This window comes from Branchiostoma floridae, chromosome 18, assembly GCF_000003815.2.
Source record: "Branchiostoma floridae strain S238N-H82 chromosome 18, Bfl_VNyyK, whole genome shotgun sequence".
NCBI lineage: Eukaryota > Metazoa > Chordata > Leptocardii > Amphioxiformes > Branchiostomatidae > Branchiostoma > Branchiostoma floridae.
In genome coordinates, this window is record NC_049996.1 from 11,891,822 (window position 1) to 11,916,079 (window position 24,258).

Genomic DNA, 24,258 nt, shown 5'->3' on the forward strand with positions numbered 1-24,258 from the left:
ACAGGTGAAAGGGCACAGGATGCTATATCGATCGCACGATGGAATCAATCCAAGGGCGCCCCATGGCGGTTCGCTACAGTATAACAGATTTAGATACGAACGCCAGGATCTTGAAAGAACCAAATCCATCGCAACTTCTGAATGTCTTGACCTTATAGTTTATCATTCTTGTTACGGCTATGGAAGAATGTTTAATTTGTACAGGTAATCACTGATGTGTGTTTGCTATATCAGTAACTCGAGAATTCTTTGATTGATGATATTTAGCATGTTCAGGTGTTAAAATAAAGAAATTGCAGCATTAGATTCTGAGCCCCTGGCAGCTTTATTGGGTATTGCAGCAGAACTTGCTTTTTTTGCCGTCTTGTGTTCACCGTTTGGGCAGTTAGATGGCACAGGTAGGCCCTCTAGCAGCTTCCTCTGGAACTCCATGGGACATTTTAGTTCCAGAATTTGAAACTGGATGAGTCGACAAGGGATGAGTAAATTTTCCTTTTTGACCATTAGGCATCTTTGCTGTAGCCTGAGTGTCATCCTGGTAAGTTAACTGGGGCTACCATGTTGGTGAAGGGAGAGCATCGGCAAACTCAGACTCAGACCAATGTGATAGTAAGTTATGCAAATTGGGACTTGACTTGTACAATTCATGAGGAAAATCTACACATTTAAGCTTATTTTACCAATCAATAATCTTTACTGCTTTTAAGCAACCCAAGGAATCTAGTAGAGCTTAATCTGGACATAATATGGCAGGATGAAACATTCCTTTCAATCTTAGCCTGGGCCAGGAAAACACCAAGAGAGCAGGCTAAAGCTAAAAAGGCTGGCATCCAGACTACTTATATATTGATAGAACTGTAGTTATGTAGTTGCCATACTTTGTACCTCGTACAATTGTTGTGCAATAAAGTTATATATTTTAATAACAAGTGTCACTTTAATTATGGAAAAACACTTCTATTCTCGACTCCAGCCCATAACTCCAAATGCTTTACCTGATCAACTATATTTTCATTGATTACATACCAACTGAAAGTGTCAATTGGGACTTGTCCAATTATACTATAATTGTATATAATCAATATGATCATACATAACTATTTGGGCATTATACATAATTACCTGCATGTATGCAGGTATGGTTTTGATGCTGGTGGGAACTTTTCGGTAGCCGGGGATGTAGGGCGCTGTATCTCGTGAACGGATGGTGCGAGCACGACGATTTTTGGTACGTGGGTTGGGGGTGGTAGCCTAACACTCAGGTTTGATTTTGGGCCTCCTGGCGTTTGAACTTGACATTGCAGGTGGCATTTTTGGTGTTTTTGGGGCACTTTTGGCGCTGTGTGTCCGGAACGATACGCGCGATTGCGACGATTTTTGGTGCATGGGTGGGGGGTTGTTGCCTGTTGCCTAGGATTGACTTTGGGCCTTGTCGCGTTTGAACTTGACCCGGCAGGTCGAATTTTGTGTCCGAGAGGGGTGTTTCCGGAGTTATATCTTCTGAACGGTTGGTGCTGGCGCGATGATATTTGGCACATGTGTCGGCGGTGGCTGAATAATGCTCAATTTTGATTTTGGCGCCCTTGGTGCTTGAACTTGACATTTTAGGTTACCTTTTGTGCGGGCACGGGGCGTGCGCTGTATCTCCGGAACGCAAGGTACCATTGTGTTGCTATTTGGTACGTGAGTTGTTTGTGGTGTCCTGGTGGTCAGGTTTGATTTTGGGCCTCCTAGTGCTTGAACTTGATACTGTATAGGTTGATCCTGTTTTTGTGTGGTTGGGGCATCCTCCCAATATCTGCTTGGTTTTAAAAACAGATTATGGTTGGGTGTAGAACCATCATCTGGCCTGGGCCACCTTCAATGTATCAGGTTACTTAGTGGCACTGACAGTTTGCCAGATGACGGGAGTGTACAAGATTATATATCTGTTGGTCAGGTATAATTGGAGTTTGCTTATTACTCTTTGTGGTGTTTCTAGAGCTGTATAGTACTGAGTTTTAAGTTTCGGTACAAGTTCCTTTACCCTGTTGGCAATCATGGTTGAACTTGAACTTAAACAGAAGAAGATGCAATTTTCTAATGTGGAGGAGAACTGTATAGAGTGTGGGCATAAGAGAAAGGTATGTGTATGATTTGTCCTGTGTTTCTTTTTGTTTCTTTGGTAATGCCATTTCCATACTGTATACAGGTAATTTGTTGTTTTGGGCTAGTCATATTCGCTTGGTTTTTGGGCCTGCTTAATCTATGGTACAGGCAGGGTTAAGTGGTGGAGGCTTAGCTTTGTTCTGTTTTAAATTCAGTATCGTTGGTTGCATTTTGTCGCGGCATATATAAGATGAAATTCCCCTTCTAAGCAACTGCTCATTGGTTTGCGGGGATGTTTGCTGGGTGTTTGCTCTGACTACAACAGCTTCTGAACTTTTCAAAGCTTCCATTGCCAGTAGTCTGTGTAACACAAACTCCGCTGTCCAGGGCTGTAACTGGCCCCTCCCCGCGGGCCGGCGGATGTTTGGCGGGCTGCTATAAGCGAGATTTAATCAGGCTACATTGCCAGCAGCTTGCCATCTATAAATGGGATTGACAAGGACATTTTTCATAGTAAATTATGCTGTTAAATTTGGCTTAGATACTACAGGAGATTTAGCTTTGGGTTGGATGGATTGAATGAAAATATCATACCACCCTGGGGACTAACTGTTGCTGCTGCATGGGGGCTACCACTATTCATATTGTCTAATGTCTATGGAACTACAGATAAAAGTATCATTGGTCAAATTATGCAAGTAACATTCCGATGTCAAGTGAATAACACCCCAGAAATAAATCTTTAATGAATATCATTGGAAGAACACAAGCCAAGGAGACTTAGCAGCTGCATTAGGTCAGTACATTGAAATAGGAAGATATTAGTATATCATGTGACAGAGTAACTACATGTGCATGGGCCATCTGAGACAAAAAAAGGTAGCGTCTCAACAACTTCAAAGTACTGTGGTTGGTTACATACTTAAGAAATCCAAAATAAGTAATGTTCATCCATGTCCAAACTTACAAATTCAGAAAATGGAATTTCAGAGTCAGACTTTTGCATGGTGCACAACCAACACGGTAAAAAGCTCATTTTTCCAACCACGTACCACAGACAAAAAGGCAAAAATACCCAATAGGTCTACAGAAACCCAATACATTTCATGCAGGCCTGAGGTCTACGAACTCTTGTTATATATAACGAATTTCATCATTTAACATTTTATATAACCCATTTCACTATAAACACAAATCTAATTGTGTACCCACTCCCACCATCATTAGCTGACTTGATATTTGAAAAGATGAATGCAACAGACAAATATATTTTCCAAGGTTTAATTTTTCCAATCCATCCATTTCTCAGAAACCATCACAACCAAGATCATGAATCAAACTAAGATTTAGATAAACCTTCATCCAATAAAAAACATCAATAGCAACCAATCTTCAAATGTACATTATTCTTCTACACTTCAAAAACATGTTTTGTTTTACATCGATTTCAATGTTAAAATATTGGAAAATCAACATTTTACATGTATGTAGACAAATCAGTCAATCCCATACTGAAGCCAGAATGTTGCTGATACAGCAAACTAAGCTATAAAAGCACCGTTTTATTATAAATACCTGGAAATCTTCAATTTTCAAAACTCAAAATTTAAATGCTTTTCAAGTAGGGCTGGGTACCGGTACAGAAAATTCAGGTCCAGGTCCGGTTCAGGTCCAGAGCATCAGGTCCAGGTCCGGACCTGAACCTGGACCTGATTCAGTATGACTCATACCAATGGTCCATTTCACTACAAAGAAATCTGTTTGGTGGAGTATGAGACTTACACGGGCGTTTTAAAATCCTACAACGCTAACTGCACCTGTACGATTGGCTGTAAAACTTGGTACACATTACTATAAACTCTACTCTACTTCACTATTGTTATTTTCTTCCACCTACAAGCGCCAAAACGTGTGAATGCCTTACAAAATAATCTCTTAATTTTCTAATCGGTCCAACGTCCGGTCCACCCCATTTTTTCAGGTCCGGTTTTTCTGGACCGGTCCAATAAGAAAAACCGGTTTTGTACCGGTACGCTGTACCGATACCCAGCCCTATTTTCAAGGCAACCAAATATGTAAATTAGATTTATAATGATAAGACCAAAAACGGAAAACTCAAAGGCAACATATTATAGAAATCTGAATAAACATTGAAAACAAACTTTAGTATTGATACATTTGTACATTAAACTACTTTCAAATACTCTAAAATGCAGTACTGTACAAGATTATAGATGCATCTAATAATGTTAGTTTTTACAATGTCCTTTTCTTTGACACAAAGAGCCAATGATAATAAGTTATTACGATGCTCAATTGCACTTTCCTCATAGGTAGTGCTTCATCACATACTTTTCGTATTTCTCTCTAAAAAAATGACAACTTTTGAAGTACATTTTTCACCTATGGCTATATACAATGTTTTCCACATAAACACATGCTGCAACATTCAAAATTATTCTTGGACACATTTTTACAAACAGATGAAAATTTTAGACCACAAGAACACTCAAATAGATAGCGAAGGCCATGCAAATAAAACTTCTTTCATTGCTTTATGGTTATGGAGATATGGGCATCTAAATATAGATACAGACAATTTGATATATCCTTTAGTATTGTCTACAACTATTCTCATACATTATGAAGGTGAGTATTACACTTTAGTCTACATGTAGATATACCATGGTATACAATTTCCAAAATCTATGACAATGCCTAGGATTTTCTTGCTGCCCCCAGTTCTGAATTTGGGCTTCTTTTTCAGAGAAGACTGGACTACAGAACCCTCATGCTATTATGGCCTTTCTTTTGCAAAAGGTCACAAAAAGCATTTCGTTACCTGAATGCCTAAGAAATGGCACAGTAAGATTGAATGTCTGATTGAGTAATGATTAACAAAGTAGATGATGACAGGTTATTTTACAATTATTACAACATGCCAGCAGTTTGATGCAAAGTTGCCATAGGACCATTGTAATGGATCTATATAGACCTAGTACCATCCAAATGTCTATAATTTGAGTACTTAGGCCCGTTTTACCTGTGTTTTCAAAGACAAAAACAAACCAGATAATGAGTAAATGAGTGATGCATTTTCGAAAACAGTTCCTGAAATATATTTGTACAACATGCAAGATGCCAAGAGAGAATGTTCGACAGCACATTTTTTCTCAGTGGCTCTAAAACAGATTCTTCCAGCCCTTGTAAAAGAACGCATTTTGGGAAGTGTTTTGAAAATGCACGTAAAGTGGGCCTAAGATTGCTAGCCTGACGTCTCTCAGAATGAGGCATTCTTTCTCACTGATCCGTGATGTTGTGCTTTTGGGGACGGTGGGATCTTGAAATTCCCGCTTAGCGCTGACATTGGGCCAGGAGATGCGATAGAGCTCACTCTGTACCCCGTTCCTAACATCACTGTACTCGGTAACGGCCCGCTCGGAAGTGACGACGTGGTGGTGGTGGTTGTCGTGATGGCGCATGTCGATATCATACTGCCAATGTCCATTTCTTTTACCTTATTGACGATGTCGTATTTGGAGTTGTCCGTGCTGCTGTTTCCGTTGGGTGACGTCATCATCATGGCTCGTGCTAGCTTGCTTGCGAATGTCGCAGAGTTGATTCCGCCGGTTCCCAGGATCGGGGCCGATTTTGTGGGCGAGTTGGGAGGAGTCGGGGGCGGTTTGGGTGCTCCAACTTTCAGGTTAATGCTGGCATTGGAGGGCAAATTCAGATCCAAATCAATATGCAGCTTTTGCCTGGGCAACGACGATGCAGAAGCAGACGGCGTGGTCTGCGTCGAAACTTTCAAGTCCACGTTTAGTCTCTCGGGTTTTCGTTTGACAGGTTTCATGGCCTGGATCCCGCGTTCCTTGAGAAGCTTGGCAAGTCCAGTGTTAGTGCTGAAGGTGCTGGTGGCCTCCCGCAGGTTGGAGCAGGAGTTGGAGATGGAGGTACGACGGAGGGTGCCGACCGCGGGGGGCTGGCTACGCAACATGCTGACGGATGGCACTGGTCTTCCTGAGCTAGAGCTGTAGCAGGAAATAAAGCAAGACAAAACGGTTAAAATGTATAATGTAAAAAAAAAATCATGTTCCTTTTCTGAGTTCGTCACTAGTAAAGGATCTAATTGCAATACATTTTTCCTAATGCAGAATCTCGCCAACGGCCCAGTTTGATACAACATACCTTGGGGAGGCTTTGACATTTGCAACATATCAGGTTGAGCTTAAGCTTAAGGCTTATCTCCAATTTGAAACATTCCACTTGATTTTGACACTTGTACAGAAACAAAAACATGTCAGTTTTCACTGCACTCTACACCCCACAGCAAAACCCACCACCAACAATGAGACGTTACAGTGAAAAGTGAAGGAAGTCAAATCTGTTATTTCTCACACAACTGTATGTACCACAGAAACTCTAACTTGCTGTTATCAAAACCCATAGGTATTTCATATGATACATATATACCATGGATATTCATATACCTTCTCTTTAGTTAGTTTTTTTTTTAAATTTTTTATTTTTTATTAGAAACAACAACATCTTTAGTTAGTTTTAACTTATAACTATAAGATTTAAAACCAGTGGTACATAACCATCTCAAGTTTGTAGAAGATTGTTAAAAACAACAAGAAAAAGATAATTCAAGTTATCAGGGATAAAGGAACACCGGTAAGTCAAATCGTCACACAAGTGAGCCAGCAGCAAGCAAGCTGGTGTGAGGGAAGCAGCAGTGGAGAGAGGGGTCTATCTACACACTAGTGCACCTTTCAGTGTAAATCCAAGGTTGATATTCATGTGTAGGGTTGTGGGGGTTGACATGGTTGTTGACTTGAAAGTGAGTGCATGCTGTGCATCAAACAGTGTGTGAAAACCTTGTTTTGCTCATTAATTCTCCATATCAGCTCTACAAATGGCCTCTTTTCAGTTGCTGAGCTCACTGAAAAAGTGGTTGAAAGTATCTAAATGAGACTCACAAAAAGTGATTGAAAAGATCTAAATGATATCAGGAAGAAAATCTAAACATTAAGCAAAGAAAAATAGTTACTTCATGTAGCTGTTACGTATTTACTGTAGATATTGTTGTGTAACCTCTTTTTCTTTCTGAATCACTGTAGTACTGTATGTCACTCTAAATTTGGAGAAAAAAAGTTTTCATTCTTCAAATCTGTGTTGGTTTTATGATATAGTGATTCTGATAGTTACATTACAATGATAAAGTTACCACATAATAATCAAGTGTTTGTATTGGTGTTTGTTCATGCCAAGCCCCTCTCTCTACCAGAGCCTCACACTCATGGATTTACACAGACTGGTGCATCCTGCGGACCTATAACAGATACATACTGCCAGGTGTGTGGCCAGGGTATGCAGCCTGCGCTATCTGACCGAAGCTGCAAAGTACCTTATGGCACAGGCTTGGCACAGGCCAAGTATTAACAGATCCCAACCTGAGGTCTTTAAATACCTAGGAACATAAAATAACATTACACTTGGAAAAAAAAAATAGTGGGCTGGGAAAGGGGGAGGGGGGCACACAGAGCTGGGTGGTCAGTCTGTTTGAAGGCACTACTAAAATGGAGACTACATCTAAGGAGAGGGTTGCTGGAGAGGGGGGCAAGGACTATTGCATACAGCAGGCGGGGGGGGGGGCATGGAAAGACTTCAGTACAAGCATTTACTGGGTTACAGGGTTGGCATAATAGATAAATTGAAGGTCATTTTATCTCAATTCTAGAGACTTTAGAAACCGTTGATGGAAACTGAATATCACAGTTTTGTAATTTCTGCTACAAAGTGTGTGAATTACGTTATGCATGAGTCGACAGAAAATGCGACAAATTCAAGATGCTTATATTTGTCAGTGGGCACTCCTGTGATGGTAAGGAAATTTTGAAACAAATTTGAGATAAAAGCAGAAAGACGAGGACAAGTAGTTACACCCCTATAGCACCCTATGTTCTGATACCCCTTCATGTATGCTCTGACACCCACTAACTTAAACCCTTATCCGCACATAGGTGTGTCAGAACGTAGGGATGTTGGGACATAGGTGCGTCAACACATAGGGCAGTCCCTAGACAAGTGTGGGAGGGGGGCAGGTAAAACATAAGGCAAAGCACAGGATGGACTTAAAAGCAGGGTGGAAAACGGGGAAGGAGACAAACTTCATCAACTTCCAGCTAGGATACAAACAAAGAAAGAAGCTAAATCTATAGCTACATGACATTTCTACACAAAGATCTTCAGAGCCACCTAATGACATGCAGTGCATTCCAACAGTAAAAAGAAACCTGACAGAAAAGGTAAGATTTTGCTTACTCAGATGTCCCAAATGTGGGCAAGATGTACCAAGCAAATAAGTAGGAAGCAGAAACTCAGGTCTCCATGACTGAGTAACGAAGCAAGAAGACAAAGAATGAAAGAAGAATACAAATTGTACTTAGACTCAAGTTAGAGAAAGAAAACACATGCTAGAAAGAACCAAAATGAGGATCACCCACCCTGGTATACATGGAGCTCTAACCCTGACAGACAGCAAAAAAACAATGAAAACAGACATCAACTTAAAAGAAATGGACAAAACGACACACAGGAAATGAAATGAAAGAACACATAAAAGATGAAGACACAAATAAGCTGGTTCATGGTTTGAACTTGCAGCATTCACTTTTGACCTTGGGCATGTGCACATCAAACTGTGAACTGGCTTAATGTCACAGTTACATTTTTATGTCATTAACCTTCTTCTAGCTAAGGTAACCTTTGACTATCAATTTTGTGTTGGTTTGGGATTTAGTAGCAGGAAGAAGGTTAAATAATTCCAATAATGATTGATGAAACTGTGATATGTAAAACGATGTTGGACATAACACAATGAAGAAATGCAAGATGGAAAGATGAGACAAAGAGATGAGAAACAAAGTCAAGAGACCCACCATCTCTCACAACAAGAACACTTTCTACACCTCCTAAAAAGGAACACAGGGGACAGAAAGGGGAGGGGATGACACATTTGCTGTTATACCCAGACTGGGGAGAAATGTGTATTATGGGCCATGGGATATATGATGGTAACAAGAATACAGGCTAACAAACACTATTACTTTTCTGTAACTACTGACTAATTGAGGCTTTCTATACATATCTACAGCACGGTACTGAGTGTATGAAAGACAAATCATAAACACACAGCATAAAATTATGGAAGGTTAGAGCATTGTAGGGTAGACTGACAATTTTTACATCAGATGAATAGAACTAAGAAAATCAACCGGGCAATATCAGTTATATCTTTCTTTGATGTTCTCTGAGGTAAGAATTCTAGAAGTCTTGTCTTAAGACATAACCAAAAGAGTAAAGTTAATGAAGTAAGATTTATATTCCAAATTAAGTAATGCTACAGTAACAATCAATTCAAACTATATGATGACAACTTTTTGGCAACACCTCAGGGGTGGAGCATTTTAAAGCATTAGCATTAGCAAACACAGGGGAACAATGTCTATTTGTCATGAGTAGGAAGAGCAGCTGACCTTGAGCTGACACTTGTATTGTCGTCTGACGGGTGCAGGATGCCGCACTGCGTGTAGGTGTAGGTCGTGTTCGTAGACAGGGAGCCCGACGTCGGCTGGATCACAACTGCCGAGAGGGAAACGTATGTTAAAACATTTCACTAGAATCATTCGCATCACTTTGACTTGAAGTCATTTTCAAAGGGTAATACCAAGGAGACAAATCTACCCATGAGATGATGATAAAAGTTCATTATTTAACATATACAATGATACCAACAACAGCAATAGACAATGTTACATATTACCTAGTCACCTCCTGTCCTGGGTTTGCCAAATGCACCCATAACTATGTTAATACTAACTAAAGGTAAACTTAAACATTTTCTATTGCTACAAGAGTCTGAGTAACCCTTATTGTTCCAGCATTATTTTTAGAACAAGAGACCACCTGTAATGTTGGTCACATTGGATGACAGGCTTATCGTTATAACCCACAAAACTGTACTGTACACCACCTATAATGGGAATCAAACATGGGTTACAGTGGTTACAGCTAGTACTTTGTTGCTACTTCTACAGTAACATGATTATAACATTTACAAGCATTAAATAGCTGGATATCAAGACGAAAAAGGTCAAGCTTAAGTGAAATAAACAAAAATTTTGTAGTAGTGCTATCCTACAGCTTTACTAGGCTCTCACGGGAAGCGACCGAGAGTGGGCACTGAAGACTAACCCTACTGTCCTGGAAAAACGTGAGTGATTTTTGAGTGATTAGACAAGCAGAGCTCCATGATTGGAGGCAATCATTTTTCTCTAGACTATTTTACAGCTGCATTGGTGTATCTGTTACATACTAGCAGTTCAGTACAGCATTTAGTGATGTCAAGCGGACAATTCAGTGTGTGTAATTTGTTGGTTTTGTTGCAGCAGCCAATGCAAGGACTCACCACACAAATTCTCGGCAAGGAAGGACGTAAAACTGAGAGATCGTGTCAAACTAAGGACACTCGTGCTGTCATCGTGATCGTTACTTTCTATCATGGCTGCTGCGTCACTTTTGGACAAATTTGGTCTAGTGTCGAGCTCCAGACAAGCACCTGCTCGGAAATAGTAAGAGAGGCAAAAGGGAAAAAATTAAGGGAAACAAGGAAAAAATTAGCACCTTATTGAAGCACAAATCTTTGGAAACACAGCTTCTAAATTCAAAACAAGGCTTCTAAATAATATGCACCGGTATACCATTTTTTTTACTGTATCAGTAAGTGGTGTATATGAACTGCTAGTATGAATAAGATACAACGAGCACAAACAAGGACATGACAGGACTTTTACACTGTGACATACACGGAAAACAAACATGTAGCTTTTGCAGGACATCCACCTCAGTTGCCTTTGCAAGTATTTAGCAAGCTAGAAGTTAAACATGACAATAAGCTGGTTCATGGTTTAAATTGTGCACAGTATTACAAATTATTGGTCATATGTCAAAGTTGAAGGCCCCTAAAACATATATGAACTGAGGATGAACTGAACTGAACTGAAAAACATATATAAAACACTTTTGGACAACATCTTAAAGATGGTCTAGACAAGAACTATTTACAAGTTGGGCGCCTTCACCATTGACCTTGAGCATGTGTAGTTGAAACTTTGAACCGGCTTATTGTCTTAAGTAAACTAGAAGTTGAAGTTGACTTACATCCATCGTCCTCCTCTACATCGCTGAGATGGTACTCCTCGGTGAAGTCCTGTTCGATGTGGCGGTACCCCTTAATGTGCACGCCGTCCTGCGACTCCAGGACCCCCGCAAGGTTAGGGGTCGCCAGTCTCTGCCACTGGTGCAGGGTCATGGAACCTGCAGCATCATGGGAAGGCATGGAAAAGTTCATAATCATTGATTATGGGTCCTACAATCTACTACACTTTTCAGGCTGTTACTAGCCACCTTTATTTGTACATGTAGCTAATGAGATTTGGAACCAAGGGCATACAGCCAATATATAGGAAAAGAATCTCAGCTTGAAGGTCTTTCTTTGTCTTTACAATTTTAATTTGATATATTCTGTAATATCATTCCAGAGTTGCAGGGTCAGAGTTGGCAGTTTTATGGTATTAAGAAGACGGTAGGATAATCAGACGTTTTCGCAGGATGATATATCAGTAACAGGCAGAACAAACTAAACCTAACCTATGCCACACTCTAACCACCCCAGTTTTATGTCCTAGATGGTATGGCCCTGAAAGGGACAGATAATCTTACCCTCCATAGGTTTCACTATCTGCAGTTTCTCTGGAATGTACGGGCGCGAGAACGACGACCCACGCGAAAGAAACGACAAATGGCTGCCCGTCGACATGATGCTATCGCTCTCATCAGGCGTGGACGTTTCTGAAATGTCCGACTCTCTACATTCTGATATCCGCCTCTCCCGCTGTCGATCTCGGAAGATGTTCTCCGCCTCTCGCCGCAAGCTGAGTCTCCTCAAGGCCGTTTCAAGGTCGTTGGATCCAGGGATGCCTGGTCGCCCCAGGTTGCTTGATTTACTAGAAGTGGTATCCCTAATATGGAGAACAGATGTGACATTGTCAATGCAACAAATTTCACACATCATATAGTATTACTACATTCCACATTTGCCAAAACAAATCTGTACATTTTAGAAATGCATATTTGAGGTAGCACGTCTGATCCTGAATCAAGAAAGGCCATCCCTAACACTGCAAAATAAAAACACAGCAAACATTTAGAGATTTAAAATACCTGGAGAGTGGGAATTTCAAGAAGGTGTATATTTTGTACTTACGTTCCAGTAACGTTACTGTTTTCGTCGTCATCAGCACCGTAGTTCTCACTAGGCGGGCTGCTGGTGTAAGAACTGCCTGAGCCGATGGTGTTGGTGCAGAGCGGACTGTTGCTCATACTGGTCATGGTGGTGGTGGTGTTGGATCCTGGGATAGGTTTCCCAGGGGGCGGCTTTCTCCTGATGTAGCGGACTGTGTCCATCACTCTCTTGGTGTTGGTTCTGGGAGTGGGAATTGATAGAGAAATACTGTGACATTGTCTCTAATTTTGAGTTTTTTTCAGTTTGCGGTTGAAACAAAGGAGTAGGTGGGCAGTAGACAAAGTAGAATTTTCAAAAACACAGTGAAAACTAATTACCTTTGGTCTTTTGGTGAGGGACCTTCAAAGCCATCTCCTATTTGTTGTCTCATAGTGTGTTCTATCTCTGAAGCCAGGGAGTCCTGTAGCAAAGACGAAAAAAGGTTAACGTTGAAAGTAGACAAACTTTAAGCAATTTGTTTATGACATTGGCTGTGATTACGATTGCTACAGACCTGTCTGTATGTCCTATGGACTCCTACGTGCATCCGACGGGTAAACGTATAATTACTGGAACAAGCTTTACATATCCACGGTGTGTTTTACAATATGTAACAACTATACAATGAATAATAAGAAAAAGAACTGTATTTGTTTTACCAGAGGAAACATGCCGGGGAGAGTGCTGCCGTATGGCCTCTTGGTAGAGGAGCTGGGTTGGGTCTTTTTCCGCATCGTCTTTGCCTCCGCCTGTCAAAACATGGAACAAAATTAGCCAGAAGGTACAGCAAGGTAATAGTGTTTGAGATTTCTAAGCACTCCTAAATATTTCTTACAGCATGTTTGTCTTGCTATTTGTATCACATTGTCTTGAGCTACAGCAACTATCTGGCATCTCCCATTTAAGGTAGCCCACTTTTAAGGTATGTATGTTCCTCTGGACTTATTTCTCTCTCTTCTCTCTTTGGCAGTCCGGTCTATTTCTAATACATTGCTAAATTATGTACCTTTAGAACAAAAATTCGCTGCATTTTGGTTCTTGTGATCAGTTTAAACCCATTCAACAGGTTTGACACTACAAGAAACTGTGGCAGCAAAATTAAATAATGGAACACTGACCTGTGCCTCATGCAACATCCCCATGACCTCCTGGTACTTCTCCTCAAGGTCACGGAGCTGTGGAGAGGAAACCATGGCAACAAGATTGATTGACATTCAAATACAACAACATGTACAACGTACCAAGCTTACCAGTACTAGGCAACGAGCATAAATGGGATGGCCTACAGACATATTTAGTACATCTACTTTGCAGAAAGCAGTATCAGAGAAAAGTGTGGTCCTAACCTCTTCTGTAAGTTCTTGCTGTGTTTCTTTGGCAACTCGAAGATGTTGTTGGAGTTCTTCATTCTCAAGAGCAGACTACAGGGAGACAACAAACACATGTTAACATAAATCTAATATCCAAAAAGGAATGATGCACCCTGTATTTTGTCATATCTACCTTGTCCTCCAAGGTCCAGGGACTAGGTAGGTAGGTTAGTTTAAGTCAATGCAAAGATGGTAACCTGTCTTAAAATGCTCAACCAACCTTCTTGAGCTTCTTGTTAAGGTCGATGGTCTGTGCCAGGTAGCTGGTGGATTCCTCCTGAAACCTCGCATTGTCTTCATTCTTCCTCACCAACTCTTCAGTCAGCTGTTTGATTTGAGTGTTGGCTTCCTCTGCAAAATGAACAAACAAAATTCATCAGTATAGGAAGAAAAAACAAAAATGTGTTAGAGAGTGGAAGATGTGTTGTGGTGATTCTGTTGCTTAAAAGTCTGCAATACTTGTGTGTGAACTGTAATGCTAGTTCACCTACATGTATACCCGTGAGTAACCTATAACCGTTGTATTCAGAAACTGGCTATTAAGGAATACGAAGCAGACTGATATATTGGCTACAAATTGCAAGCATACTGTAGTTTGAAACCACAGCCAGTCGACTTGATACATGTACAATGTACCCCTAAATACTCTGTTTTCAAATACAACGGATAAAGGTTACCCCGCAGATAAAGGTGAACTTAGTCTAGCATTACATTTTTGTATGTGTATGTACCAATTGTATGTTAACATACAGTCAAATGTGGACATTGTGTCTAGATAAGGACCACTTTTTGGTGGCCCATTAGATAAGATTTTGCTTATTGACAGTCAAGCATTAAGTTGAAGAATCTTGTTTACAGTGGCCATGTGCCTACATTAGATTTTATTGGCCCACTAGGTAGTTTTGACTGTATATTGTATGTGTTGTGTTATACAATGTACTGTAGTTTATGCATGATTGTACAAGACTTGGTGTGTGAGAGATTGCGGAGTAAGAGTTAGAAAGCCTGTCACAGTGACATAACTTGGGCAGCAATGAGCAAGAAGGCAAGGGCAGAGATATCTAAATGTCCCTTTAAAGTAACTGGAAAAACAGAGAATATAACAGGAATTTTTTGGGCCAGTTAATCACACAAATACATGATGTTGAAAGTCTGATATAGCCCATTTTTCTTTGTAAAGTGTAGACGGAAAGATGAATATCAAGATCAGAATTACTGTATTGAATGAAGTCGTTACAAGGAACATATACAATCAATTAAGTTCAATCAATCAATGTAAGGTGTAATGAAAAAGTACTATACATACATTGTGAACTATTAACTGAGTTTCAAAAGGTCACCATTTCAAAGACAAAAGCAACCAAGACTGACTCTCGGTGATTCTACATGTACAAATGTCAAGCATAATATTTCAGAATTCATGCAGATCTAAGTAGCAAGTTTTTTGTAAGACAAGATTTTTGCAAGTCTAAAACTTCCTGTTGTTATTTCATGCAAGTTACATGTGTCTGATGGTAAGCCTTGAAGACAATAGTGGAATAAGGAATGCATTATGCTTAGCAGGGGACATAAGCAAAGGAAAACAGGATTAAAGACAGGAACAAAAATTGTTTTCTGTGTAAGTGCAAAGGTTGTATACATGCCTGTTTTCTTATGTTATGTAACAATGAGCATGTTCAAAATTATATAGCAAAAATAATGGAACATAATTGCAGATATAAAGCAAGCTTAAATAAAGTATACTCAAACAATATTGTATAAAATAAATATATATAAAAAAAACTTTAGAATAAGCAGCTTGAATGACAGTGTCAGAAAAAATATTCAAGCAAAATTAAAAACATTCAAAGCAAAGCAAGAATTAATGCTCACAAATAAATCAAACAATGATAAACAAATATTAAGTAACATATCAAGAATATTGCAAGTATGTGTAAGTGGTTGGAGATTGGATTTTGTTGACTTACGATGTTCAAATGGTGATGTATTACTGAAGGTTACATGTAGGTGATTGATGATTGGTTACTGTTGAATTTGGTACTTGTATGACATGCAAATAAGGAAGATGTATTACTGTGGGACATATGTAGGTGGTTGATGATTGGCTGATGTTGATGTATGCGAACACTTTTACAACCTCTTGCTTTTAAGATGGCTTCAAGCAAGCCTTTTGCTTCAACTGACAGGTGCTGCTCATATTTTGTAAGGCACTTTAGCTGTGTGAAAACGAGCCATCTTAAGAGCAAAGAGCACAACCACACACAAGCATATACACATAAAGTAAATTAAATGGTGAGAGGAACAAAAGTTCTTCATGTTTCAATGCCTTGAACCACTGTGACTATTAAACTATCAACACTTTTAAGTGATTCAATGGTTGTTATTGAAAACATGAAGCACTTTTTGACCTCCCACTTAAAATAAAGAAAAAAAATGCAGCAGCCGGGGTGCCTCGGTGCGTGCATCAACTGTTCCACACTCACTTAGTTCGTCCTGAAACGTACTTAGCTCCTTGACACAGTCGGAAACCAGTTTGGCCTCTTGTTCTTCATAGTCCACAGTCTCTGTCTTCAACTTTGCAGCCTGGAAGATTGTTCTTTTGGTTAGGAACAAGCCAAAAAAGATGGTATCTTGGGTGCCAATAAGCCAGTTCATGGTTTAAAATGTGCATGCACACTGTGATTCATTATTGGGGGTAATATGCCCCTAACTTTTAAACAGGTCTCATCTAGACCACACTTTATACGAGACATGTTTGTTTATGTCTCAGGGGCCTTCAACTTTAACATACAAATGTATTACCCACAATGCACAATGCTATGCATGACCAGTTTAAACAGTGAGCCAGCTTATAGAGGCTACGTAATAGATTGTATGCCTTAGCACTCATAAACTACAAGGACATTAGCCTCTAATGGCCCAAAAACAAAATGTCATAAAAATACTGTAAGTAGCAAAACGCATCTAGATAAAAGTCAACCATGTTAATAACTACTTAAAAAAAATTATTTATAAGACATGTTAAGTCACTATCAGACAACAAGATACAAAACATCATAATGTTGTGGGTTACATAAACAAGCTAACAGTAACAATACATGCTCTATTCTACCTCTACTTCTTAAAAACATCACAACTCAATCTTGTCAATTAGAACGATGGGTCAGGATGTTACATGTAACATGGATGCACACATATTGACAGTGTCACTTTAACAGACTTTGAGCTAAACACAACTTAGTCTAAAGACATGTTAACACTTAATGAAATGATAAATGTAACAAACCCTATTTGCCCCTACAAAAACTTGTGTGTGTGTTTAACTTTAAGTACCAGGAAGAGTTAAAACCATGGTCAGGAAGAGTTGCAGTCACATATGTCAGTGTAGAGATAGCGATCTTCCAGAACCACAGATTCTACAAGACTGGTGGAGTTCACAATCAGAGTCCCTGTCAATTGTCTACTCAAGAATCACCAAGTCTGGTAGAATCATGTATAGATTATTGTACTGACAGAGATTCTGCTTCTACTTTTTTGTCAACAGAGGTTCCGATCGCAATCTCCACTGGCAAAATAAATCTCCTTTGACAATACAGGAAAGGTAAAGCAGCTTGAGACGAAGCATAATGCAACAAAAGTGCTATATGCCTACTAGTACTGCAATGTTTTATGCAACCAAGGGAAAAGATATATCACAATACAACTGAATACAACAGAAACCCCATACTGTTTTCATGGCCCATAGGGCGTCTAGGGTAGACTCTTTCACAGCCTTCTGCACTGAGAATAGATCCTGACACACATTTCAGCAAAAGAAGCAACAAAGCAATTAAAGAATACCAACTGTTCTAGTCACAATAACTGACCACAAATTCACATCAGAAAATAACAAGCAAAAGAGATCAGTAAGACGAAAATTTGGCAAAACTTAAAGGCCTTAAGCTAGATATCAAAACTCAAATACGCCAATAACCAGTGTCTCCACTCCAAAACTGCTGAAATTCAGCATAACCCAATCATCATACAGATTTTAAACTTAAATGTTGAGAGGCTGCATAGCAAAAAAAAAATTAGCAATGCACAGCTTTATTTAGTGTCTTAAATGACATATAGATGATTACAAAATGTATAAAACAATGTATGTTTTGCTAACAAAAGTATGCATGCCAGAACTGCCAAACCCAGTTATGTAAAGCAACAACATTCTCCTGTCCAGAGCTTTGCCCATGACCCATACAATATACCTTGGAGAGACTCTGAGGTTGCCACTTTTGTGGGCATGGCTAATCAGCTGTCAGCCAATCAGAGAATCAGCTTTACCTTAAGAAAGATATAGGCCATTCCCTGATTGGCCGACAGCTGGTTAGAGGCCACACCCAAAGTGGAAACCTCAGCCCAGTTTAGCAGACTGAGCCTACCCAAGGTATGTTAACGTTATGCATGGCTATAGGCCACTTGTAGGGCTCTGTATAGGGGAATAAGCAACAGAAGCGTATAACTTGGAACTTTGAAAACAATGTCACGTGAACAACTTTTTCAACATTGAACATCACAAATGCATGAAAATTAATGCATTGAGAACTCAGGCTTGAACAGAAAACACAGAACACCTTCTTTGGCATGCATTCTGCTGTACCTTTCTGAGTCTCTCACCTCACAAATTATCTGAAAATTCTCTTCCTCTAAAGTCTTGATCTTCCTCTGAAGGACATCAATATGGATGAGTCCACTGAAAATGGAACAGGTTATGTGAGGACCATACCATTCAAGAATCAGGGGGGCTTACATCCCCTACATTCTTGACTTCCCTCTTCAGACCTGTGGGTAGAACTTGTGGGTGTGTGAGGTTAAAACAGCCACTGACGTTCTTCAAGCCATGTCTGGTTAAATCAGGTTGGTTTGTAGGCTTTAATCTACTTCAGCCACATGTCGTGAGTAGTAAAGGAAGCACAACACAAAACACCATTTTCAGGTGGCAAAATGAGTAAAATCTATAATCTATCAATAATTCAAATTAGAGTTTGGCTTTTGGTGCATTTCCATTTTGCAGAGGTGTTGGAAAAATTTTTACTTGCTTTCCAGACAGAGATTTTGATGCCTGATTTGTAAGACATGGCTTGTGCGAACATGGCTGAATGTTGGACTGTGTCCTGTAAAAACTCACCTCCGACCGAATATGTAGGTTTTCCTCCTCAAGAGTCTGAATCTTCTTGTGGAGCGCGTCAATGTTGACTAAGCCACTGGGTAAAAGCAGTGTTCTGTCATGTCTCCTGTTACAGAGGTGCGGAAAAAGTGCAGGAAAAAAACAAAACAAAAACGGCGGTCAGTCTCCCCTTGCTGCCATGCAAGCCACCTCATGCAGTTACGCATCCATGCAGATAGGGGGCGTCGTTACGTGGGGAGACTTGGGAACACATAGGGGGAGAACAGAGGGAAGGCTACAAATGAAATGTGGTATGACAGACTACAGAAGGTGAAGAGATTGTTCTACTATGCTTGAGGAAAAGATATCCTTATATAACCTGTGACTTTATCTCCTCATTGTGACTCAAAACTTTATGTTACTTCCAAAGGGACATTATCAAACTATTGCAAAAAAATAAAATAACACATTTGTACACAATATCATATTTTGAGAAGTTTTTAAATGATTAATTTTGAACACTTTAACATATGGAGGAGACAAATACTGCAAATATCTACTAGACATTTTATAGTTTTCCAAAAAGATTTTCAGGATTTTTAAACACAATGAGAACTTACTCTAAAATGTAGTAAAGAGTAAGAAAATGACAGATGTTGTTTACTAAACACTGATAAGCATGATTAAAAACAACATGATTCCATGCAAAAAATAGTAGGCAATATGCAAAAATCATATGTGCAAATCTGTTTCCTTTGAAAAAAGCATTTGCAAGCTATATGCTATAAAGCATTTGCATTGCTAACTCATAATAGCATATGAGATATGGCAAGCTCGTTGCGAGATGATTGTACAGCAAAAACCATGGCAGATTCCAAAGCAGTAGCATTATCAGGTTACTAAGCTGTGTTTGTATGATCCACAAAACAAACATCACGCAAACAAAACATACAATGTAAGTGTTGAATGTCATGAAGCAGAATTTGAACAATGACATGGCTGTTCAGAATACAGGGAGTTGTCTTGGAACAAATGGCAATAAGCAAAAATGCTAATAGAATAAGTTTCGCAAAATGTGTGGCCCATTGAACTTTTGCTTTCCTACTTCAGCCTTCCAAGAGCTTCTTGCATTTGGAAACAGATGAATCTAAAATTAGTGTATGAAAAATGATTCAAAACGAAAAGAAAGTTAATAATATGATTGTGGTAGATGCATAAGTTATTTTTGACTTGCCTTAAGTTTGTACTTATCTTTGTACAAAATTTGCAATTAAAAAAAAGTGTGCATAATTTGATGTTTCATGAAGTGCAGCTGGACAAAGTTATGAGAGGATTATTGAACTTTGAAGATGATCTTTTACAGATACACTGGTAGGATAGAGTTAATCTAAGATGACAATTATCAGGAAATGGTATTGTGGAGAAGGACTTTGAAACAGACTTGGGTTCATACACAACAAACATACCATACATTCACACCATTACATGTATCTGACAAAATGTAAGTTGTAAGCAATCTGTGCTTCATGCCATGTTAGAATGAATGCAAGCTTGCCTCTGTCAATTTCTCAATAAAAATGCAATGTACTACAGTAACTCTTCTATGTATGGAAATGGCTGACATTCACTATCTTCTCAGGAAAATAACATTTATCTATAATAGAAAAATGTGAAAATTTTGGATACAAAATATATAAGCAGTCTAAACTAAATTCTCAATCTTGCTTGAATTGACACTTGATTTCTTATTTTATCAACATCAACAAAGATTCCAACAACAAATTTCATTTGCATACTTTGGTAAACTAAATGACATCATTTGCATGTTCGTGATGGTACTTACGTGGCAGGTGAGGTGCAGCTGGAGTCTGTCTCGCTGAGAGACTCCTCCTGGGTGTAGATCTGCAGCAGATCTTCCTTCAGCTGGAGCTCATGTTGGAGCTGGTTGTTCTGCACAGAAATATTTTGCATATTTGGGTAAACTTAATGACCTCATTTGCACGTTTGTGATGGTTCTTATGTAGCCCAATTCACTTTTAATGATGACACCACAAGAACATTTGAGTAATATATCTCAGCCTTCTACTTTTGTGGTGGTTTACTTAAGTATTGACCTCTCTACATCAAATTCACGACACTGCAAAAATGTTTCTCCTTACAATAACTATTTTTTCTTCTACAGCAAAAGAAAACTACTGTGGAAGACAATGAATTTACAGTTTATGACATACATGTATTTCAAGCCGATTAAAGATTACACTGATTAAAGAGCCAAAGAATGATAACACTTCATATGTGTGCACATCTAAAATAGGAACAGTATTAAGCAGGCCTGTCCAAAGTTCAGCTGAATCACATGCTAATGTTTGTTCAAATGTTCATTTCAGGTCATCCTGACTTGATGTTTGTTAACCTATCCCCTGCTACCGACTTTGATTTGAGCATGTATTTAGTAATACGTGCAAGGCTAAACAATACTGACAAATCTCAACAGCATTATAAGAAAGTAATTAAACCCCGGCTGTTTTTCTATGTACAGTGTGTAATGTAATACTGTAAATCTTGAAGTTACTTCTTTTACCACAAATATAAATGAATCTACAGTAGGTCACACATGACATGGTCTATTCAGTAGCAAAGTCCACTAAGTCTTGTTTATGTAACAGTTATGAGTAAGCAGAATACAGTCGTTAATGCTGGTACACCTTTATCCGAGGGGTGTCCTATATCTATTGATAATGGGGTATAATGGATATCACGTCGACGTACATTGGTTTCAAATTGCAATACTTTCAATATATAAAAATATATTACATATTGAAGTTTGAAACCACCGTCTGTAAACTTGATATCCATAAATACCTTTTTTTTTAAACAACGGATATAAGTTACCCCATGGATAAAGGTGAATTAGTGTTAACAAACATTATAAAATATATACCCGTTCTGACACAATCTGCAGTTGTTCCTCAAGGTAATCATTTTTCTGGCTCAGGAGTCGATTCCTCTCCAGCAGTGATTGGCCAATCTTAGCAGCAAGCTCAAGGTCCCGCTCTTTCTGCAGAGGAGGAACAACAGGGGAAAACAATCGTTAGTTTTTTAGGAAACTACACAATACAACACAATACTTATCCTCCTTTATCCTTGGTGAGACTAGACCTAACGCTGTAACTTTTATCTTTCTATCTGAGCCCTAGTCTGCGCTGATTGACAAATTGAATGCATTTTCTCTTAAATGGCACAAGTAGATGTACCAAGATTGTAAAGTATAGAACTATGATCATGACATTCAAGCTAATCTGTAAATGGTTTGAACTCTGAAATTTTCAATTTCAAATTGGGTTGGGAGGAAACAACAAGTTGAAATTAACCTGAACTAATAAAGCATTTGATTAGATGCACAAAACTTAGACTCGTAATTTTGGAAGTTTGTCACTCAAAGTTGCATTTGCTGAGTTGTGTTTTGTTTAACTCAAGAAGATTTAGATATAACTTAAATCATCTACAATCATGATCGATATTCAAGCTTTAGAACATTAAAACTCCCACCTGGCTTTAAAAAGACAAACAACATTACCTTAAAATACATCATGTAAACAAAGCTGAATAGTCAAAAGACAATAAACAATTCATTACATCAAAGCAAAAAAATAGTCCAGTTTTTTCCGACAACGTAATTTCTCAAAAGACTTTAAGTTCTCAAAAGACTTTAAGCATCTTTTGACAAATTACACCTACAACACATGATGGAACCACCTTAATGCCCAGACCAGGTAAAAACAACCCACCCAGGTGCACTTGAGCTATAGGACAAGGCTAGGTAAACAATGGCGTATTGTTTGCCATCTTTGCTTGCGTAGTAACGGACCAGTAGTGTTTCTATAGTAATTTTGGACATGACGTTCTTAAAATGAGTTTCTCAACGACGTATCTGCCTTGCAATTACAAGTTAAGATCAAACGTAGTAGTACCGGTAATATATACTATACAAGGTGGGTAATAATCAAAAGGTAGGAAAATGAGAAGGGAACCCAAAACCTTTGATCCTAGTAAGGTGCTTTGTTAAGAATTGACAAGTTGACAGAACATTCAGTGCACGGTGAGCAAAATTCAGTCAGAAAGCTTACCTGGGAAAGACTATGAGAGTCTTCTTCAACACCACTCTTATCCATTCTCCATTCTGATACCTTTTCACACAATTTCATGCTAATTTAGAAGGATTTTAAACCATTTTTGGTGGGAGGTACTTGACAAGGGTGTTACCGCCGGAACTTCAGACCACCTCAAGTGTTCAAAGGTTAAAGTTTACATATCGACAATTGATTGGTCCGTGAATGATCAATAAGCCAACAAACTTTATGCAAACAAGGACTGTACCATGTGACTCTTTCTGGGGGGGCATCACTCTTAGCCTTTTTCTGGTAGCATTAGACTTGTAAGAGGGCCTGCATACCTTTTTCTGAAGGCATAGCAAGCTACATGTATTTCAATCACTGTTGATTGCCATATGTGATATATGAAGTTAATTCAATATCTTATATTTATGAGAAGATAGAAACTTAGTCAGAGTGAGCTTTTCTGGGTTGTTGGAATTCAAAGAGTGTAAATCCCTGTTGAAAGATTATCTATCTTGACCTAGATTCCATCCAATAGTCTGATGCTCATCACACATTGTTTCAGTTTCTGTCTATAAATATAACCAAACACACAAACATGTATGATAACAAGTCATGAAGATAACAGATGCGTTCCTACAAACATTTTCCTCATGACAGCTCAGCGAATATTTAGAGTTCCCTAGAATTTTGACTTCATTTTCACATTATAAATATCTTTGGCTTTACAGACATTGAAGATCCCTCCATAGTTTGAGGATTGCCTACATGTATGTTACGGCCGACATATGATTTTGACATTTGAATTTTCAAGTAGGCAGTGACGGAACCAGCTGCCGCCAAGGATCTAAGACAGCTTTTTCTGTAAGTTGGCAAGACAGCTAAATTTTGTATGATATGTGCATGACTATCAAAATAGTTTATGGCGGTACGACAATTGGGGGGTAAATGTGGACAGGTCCTGCATGTGTAGCAGTGTAGAATACAATTTGTGGGCTCTCTTGGAAAAGAGACTAACCATAGTTACTCTTTGAGATTGATAGATAAATCAAGTATAATACTTACTTCTTCAAGAAGTCGTGTGACAGCCTCTATGTCATTGTACGTCTTCGTCATCTGGGCCACACGATCCGAGCATAGGGCTGCAATAAAAAAGAATGTCGTTTATATTCATGCTAAATGACCCTTCAGCTT

General features: G+C 38.9%; 1 protein-coding gene across 26 annotated transcripts in view; it reads right to left on the reverse strand.

Moving 5' to 3' along the window:
- Nucleotides 1-4,490: 4,490 nt before the first annotated feature.
- LOC118405561 (trafficking kinesin-binding protein 1-like) overlaps nucleotides 4,491-24,258 on the reverse strand; it is a 64,899-nt gene continuing 45,131 nt past the window's right edge. For 9 of the 26 annotated variants that reach the window (XM_035805078.1, XM_035805070.1, XM_035805071.1 and 6 more), the window contains 20 exons: nucleotides 24,130-24,206; nucleotides 21,891-22,007; nucleotides 20,793-20,899; nucleotides 18,460-18,535; nucleotides 17,534-17,599; nucleotides 16,290-16,389; nucleotides 14,027-14,157; nucleotides 13,783-13,857; nucleotides 13,555-13,611; nucleotides 13,096-13,185; nucleotides 12,775-12,857; nucleotides 12,419-12,637; nucleotides 11,875-12,173; nucleotides 11,314-11,469; nucleotides 10,562-10,711; nucleotides 9,630-9,735; nucleotides 9,033-9,065; nucleotides 8,598-8,621; nucleotides 7,499-7,561; nucleotides 4,491-6,119 (listed from right to left, as the gene is read on the reverse strand). In XM_035805078.1, the coding sequence (XP_035660971.1) occupies nucleotides 5,369-6,119; nucleotides 7,499-7,561; nucleotides 8,598-8,621; nucleotides 9,033-9,065; nucleotides 9,630-9,735; nucleotides 10,562-10,711; nucleotides 11,314-11,469; nucleotides 11,875-12,173; nucleotides 12,419-12,637; nucleotides 12,775-12,857; nucleotides 13,096-13,185; nucleotides 13,555-13,611; nucleotides 13,783-13,857; nucleotides 14,027-14,157; nucleotides 16,290-16,389; nucleotides 17,534-17,599; nucleotides 18,460-18,535; nucleotides 20,793-20,899; nucleotides 21,891-22,007; nucleotides 24,130-24,206 (2,780 nt within the window). In that variant the 3' untranslated portion in view covers nucleotides 4,491-5,368. Of the gene's footprint in view, nucleotides 6,120-7,440; nucleotides 7,562-8,415; nucleotides 8,486-8,597; nucleotides 8,622-9,032; nucleotides 9,066-9,629; nucleotides 9,736-10,561; nucleotides 10,712-11,313; nucleotides 11,470-11,874; nucleotides 12,174-12,418; nucleotides 12,638-12,774; nucleotides 12,858-13,095; nucleotides 13,186-13,554; nucleotides 13,612-13,782; nucleotides 13,858-14,026; nucleotides 14,158-16,289; nucleotides 16,390-17,533; nucleotides 17,600-18,459; nucleotides 18,536-18,970; nucleotides 19,077-20,792; nucleotides 20,900-21,890; nucleotides 22,008-23,076; nucleotides 23,235-24,129; nucleotides 24,207-24,258 lie in introns of those variants that run through there. The other 17 variants (XM_035805072.1, XM_035805091.1, XM_035805093.1 and 14 more) reach the window with 17 other exon arrangements.